The 4667-nt window shown below is 40.6% G+C and overlaps 1 protein-coding gene across 1 annotated transcript in view; it reads right to left on the reverse strand.

The window, feature by feature from the left end:
* The window catches only part of LOC101855830 (isotocin receptor), a gene marked incomplete in the record, with an annotated part of 65760 nt that overhangs the window by 17328 nt on the left and 43765 nt on the right, over window positions 1-4667 (reverse strand). Inside the window, 1 exon segment of the mRNA XM_013088972.2 lies at window positions 2167-2504. Within this exon segment, the coding sequence (XP_012944426.1) occupies window positions 2167-2391 (225 nt within the window).

The following is a 4667-nucleotide window of genomic DNA, read 5'->3' on the forward strand; positions in this document are numbered from 1 at the left end:
AGAGAAAGAGAGAGAAAGAGAGTGAGAGAGAGAGAGAGAGAGAGAGAGAGAGAGAGAAAGAGAGAGAAAGAGAGAGAAAGAGAGAGGGAACAGAGAAGGAAAAAGGTATTACTTCCATCAAAATTAACTCCTTAGCATAGATTCTGATGCAGAATGAGAACTCAGCCGATCGGGCTACAGTATCATTTTTCAGATAGGTTTTTGTTTGGAAAAGCAACCGAAGTTCTGACTGTTTTCGCCTCTGAAATGAGACAGATATGGCAAGAGATTCATTTCTCTAGAGAGCCCCTAAGAGCCTGCTTGGAGCCAACTCGAGCCAATCTGAATTCATCAATATCACCCTCTTCAAGCATGGTTGCATTCACCTCACGATAAATCACCGAGAAAATGGCAACTTTATACTCGCTGTGACGTGAATGTTGGGGCCGCGATAGAACCGCATTCTTCCATAATCTTCATTTCTTCTCTTCTCTTTTTTTTGCACACACCTTCTCATTTTCAAGCTTCGGCACCATTGTAATGATCTTTAGACGAAGATTTGAAGATTTCTGTACATTTTTGTCTGGGTATGGAGATATTTGGCAAGCGGGTAGATGAAGTTCAAAGGAGTTTTGACGTTGTAATTTTTTTAGATAAGTTTTGTTGTTGTTGTTGTTTTTTTTGGAGAGGAGTGAGGGGGAAAATTAGCAATGCAACTCCTTGACTGGAGAGATCAGCAAACAGATATTATGTTGAATATTGTCGTGTTTAGGGGTGTTATGTCCATCAGATGTAGTTTAGTTTTTTAGTAGAGATTTTACGGCGCTCGCAACTGCATAATAAGGTTATATGAGCGCCAGAAGATTAGAGGTATTACAAGAGAGTAACATACATAAAAAAGAAGAAGGGGAGATAAGGACGATAGATGTAGTTTTCTTGTTGTGTTAAATGATATGAAGCTGTTAGAGTTTGATGAAGTCAAGATGGAGGTGAGCGGTAAATGCCTTGTGACTAGCCAGGCAGAGAGTCGAAAGTAGAGATAATAAAAAACACCAACAACACGCACACATATACTCACACACACACACACACACACACACACACACACACACACACACACTCACACACAAACACACACACACGCACACACACACGCACACACATATACTCTCACACACACATATACTCACACACACACACAAACACACACACACAAACACACACACAAACACACACACACACATACATACACACACACACACACACACACACACAAAGACAAACCCAAACACACACGCACCAAACAAACGCACACACAGAAAAAATATCTCTTTCTCAGTCTCTATTTCATTGGCGCATATATATTCCTTATTCCTTATGCAGTTGCGAGCGCCGTAAAACTCTCTACTAAATAATAGTCTCTATTTCTCTTTCTCTCTGCCTGTTTGTCTGTCTGTCTGTCTGTCTGTCTGTCTGTCTGTCTGTCTGTCTGTCTGTCTGTCTCTCTCTCTCTCTCTCTCTCTCTCTTGCTTTTCTTTTCACGTTCTCTCTCGAACTCTTTTAAATACAGACATAACATACACAGACGCACAGTATCCCGTATAAAATAATACAACATATATAGCCTTAGGTATATGGCGACCAAAGTGCTATCTTGTCTTTTCTCCATTTTCTTAAACATTGAAAATGAGATTTCTTCTTCTTAAGCTCACTCTTTGTTATAAACTGTTTTCACTGTTATTGAAAATAGAGATGCGACAAGATAAGATAAGATAAGATAAGATAAGATACGATACGATAAGATGAGATGAGATGAGATGGGATAAGATAAGATAAGATAAGATAAGATAAGATAAGATAAGATAAGATAATACTTTATTATCGCAGAGGGAAAGCACTGAGGTCGTGAAAGGTTATCAGAATAATTATATGCTGATGTTCGCTCGCAGTGGCGAAAGAGCAGCATTAGATCCACACGTTTTAATGAACTCAACTAATGGGTGCTTGGCGTGTGCTCTGGTGTGGTTTGCTTCTTCTTTTCTATCAAACATCTATCGTCCTTATCTCCCCTTCTTCTTCTTTATGTTTGTTACTCTCTTGTAACACCTCTAATCTTCTGGCGCTCATATGACCTTATGCAGTTGCGAGCGCCGAAAACCTCTAAAAAAAATAAGAAAAAGAACTCACCAAAACAGCTATTTCTATCTTGGCCAGGTTGTCGCTCCGGTCCAGGTAGGCATCACTTTGGTTTGCCTCGGTCCGGCCCAGACTTTCGTTCAGCAGCCCGGCTGACGTCATCAATTGGGAGGGTGACGTCACATCCGGAGTCCTGTCCTGTTGGGTGACCGAGCCACTGGTTGGCAGGAGCAGAATGGCCTCCGACTCCGCCGTCACTCGAAGTTGAATTTCCATTTTTTTGACGGATGTTTCCCAGATTTTGTGTCCTCAACCGGCGATGGATTTAGCAAGGGCTTCTTGGCTCCTCGTGGTCTTCAGCACGTCATGTTTTCACTTGAAACGTGCTACTGAGAACAAAATGAAATAATAATAATCAGAACAAAACAAAACAACTTTATGATTTGTCATAACTTCTGGAAGAGTCAAGTTTGTAAAGCAAGGGACGAAATTAAAACACTCTGCTGTTACACATTTTTGGCTCCTGTGGGTTTTTTTTAAAGTGTCGGGTTACATGAATGTCTTTTGTCGATATGTCGGGGATTCCGTGTCTCACTTTCACTATCCAAGTCAGTTACCATGACAACCGGTGACATTTCACAAACAAACATCTACTTCCCTGCCCCGTCCCACCAACATTTCAATCATACAAATGTGCAAAATAAACTCTGACCACATTGCAGTCTATCTGCCGCTCACGTTTCTTGAGCCGAATTTACTTTTCGTAAAAAAAAAATATTCAGTTTCTGCGCTTTCAACACGTCACGGAGCTTGTTAAATGTCTGTGTAGACGTCATAAACGTCAGTGTGGAAAAACACAACTCGGTTATTGAAAACATGTTAGATTAGGCCCCCTCCCTCGATTCACTTACGTAAGATTTGATTTACATTCCTAATTCCCTCACGCAGCCATCTCCACGCACCTCGACATTACATATATTTATTAATCTATTTTTATATTATGTCGGGAGAAGATACAGGTGGATGGTTGGCGGGTGCTCTGGTGGGGTTTGCTGCTTCTTCTTTCCTATCAAACATCTAATGTCCTTTTCTTCCCTTCTTCTGTTTCATGTTTGCTACTCTCTTGTAACACCTCTAATCTTCTGGCGCTCATATTACCTTATGCAGTTGCAAGCGCCGTAATACTTCTACTAAACTAAAACAAAAGCAACGTATCTCTGCACCGGTCGTGTCTCCGATGACCTAGTGAACTTCTGAGGGAACACTGGGACAATGACGTCACAAAAGAGAACACATGCTAGGGAGACAATTGGGAGGCATCGTGGGGAAATCAGGCGCTCGTCAAAATAATGAAATCGAAGAAAAAGGCAATTTTTTCACCGGTTTGGTAATGTTTTTCCAATTTTTGTTTTTTGACATAACACCTTTTACGTCCATTTAAAAACAAATACCGGTCTACATTTTATAGTAAAACGTTGATTAAAGGCACAAAAATGCCAATTTTCATTTCCCAAGGACTCTCAAGCTATAGAAGTTACTAAAATGTGGACGCCATTATCTCAATAATATACCTCCGAAATTAGGTAACCCCCTCCTTCTTTAATAGGAAATACCTCGACTTTTATTCGGGACAGACGGATATTTTTTTCATTGAATGCAAGAAACCAATAACTCCACATGCCCAAAAACTGATGAGCGCCTGATTCCTCCGCGTCGAGGCACAATTTGTTCTTTTTGCTCCGACGTGCAACCCAAGCCATTCCACGAGGAGCTGGATTAAGACTGTCAGATCTGATGTCCTTGGAGCTCAGACTTAATCAGACTATCATTAATCGTTTTTAAAAACTCAGAACTCGTCCCACTTTTTTAAAGGTGAAAAAGAGACATCCTTCATCTTAGCTTAGACACAAAGAATGGGATGGAATTTTTTTTTCTTTCGCCAGGGCTGACTGTTGAAAACATTGTGACCGCTTGCTGCCGTGGTACCGCTGAGAACAAACTTAGCTAACTGGTTCAACATTAACCCGATTATTTTAGCACTAAGCGGTAACACAATTATTTCTATTCCTTTGAAAAATAATTTTATAGGACGCAAAATATATGGGTTCAATTCCCACGTATAAAAGACATATTTTTATCGACAATCTCCGTTTAGGTTTAGTTTTAGTAAGGTTTTACAGCGCTCACAACTGCAAAAGATCAAATGAGCGCCAAGGGGTGGATGTCAACAGAGAAGTTCAAACGGATCAGACTTACTCTGCTCACCCCTCTAGCTTCAACAGCACAAAGTCTGCTTCGACTATCAAGGCAACCCTGAAATAGCTGTTCTCAAGAGAGTGACAAACATACAAAAGAAGTAGATGAAAAATGACGATAGTAAGGATGGGGTAAGAAAAAGCAGCAATTCACCTTAAGTTGTTCCAGCAAAGTATGCACATGCCATTGATGAATCAGCCCATTTACAATTCTACTGAGCATAAGGACATGATAATATCCCCCCTTTGGGAATATCCTAAAGACAACTTCAGTCAATAGCACTGCCCTTGTTGGGG

Source organism: Aplysia californica, unplaced genomic scaffold (assembly GCF_000002075.1).
Source record: "Aplysia californica isolate F4 #8 unplaced genomic scaffold, AplCal3.0 scaffold00846, whole genome shotgun sequence".
Classification (NCBI taxonomy): Eukaryota; Metazoa; Mollusca; class Gastropoda; order Aplysiida; family Aplysiidae; genus Aplysia; species Aplysia californica.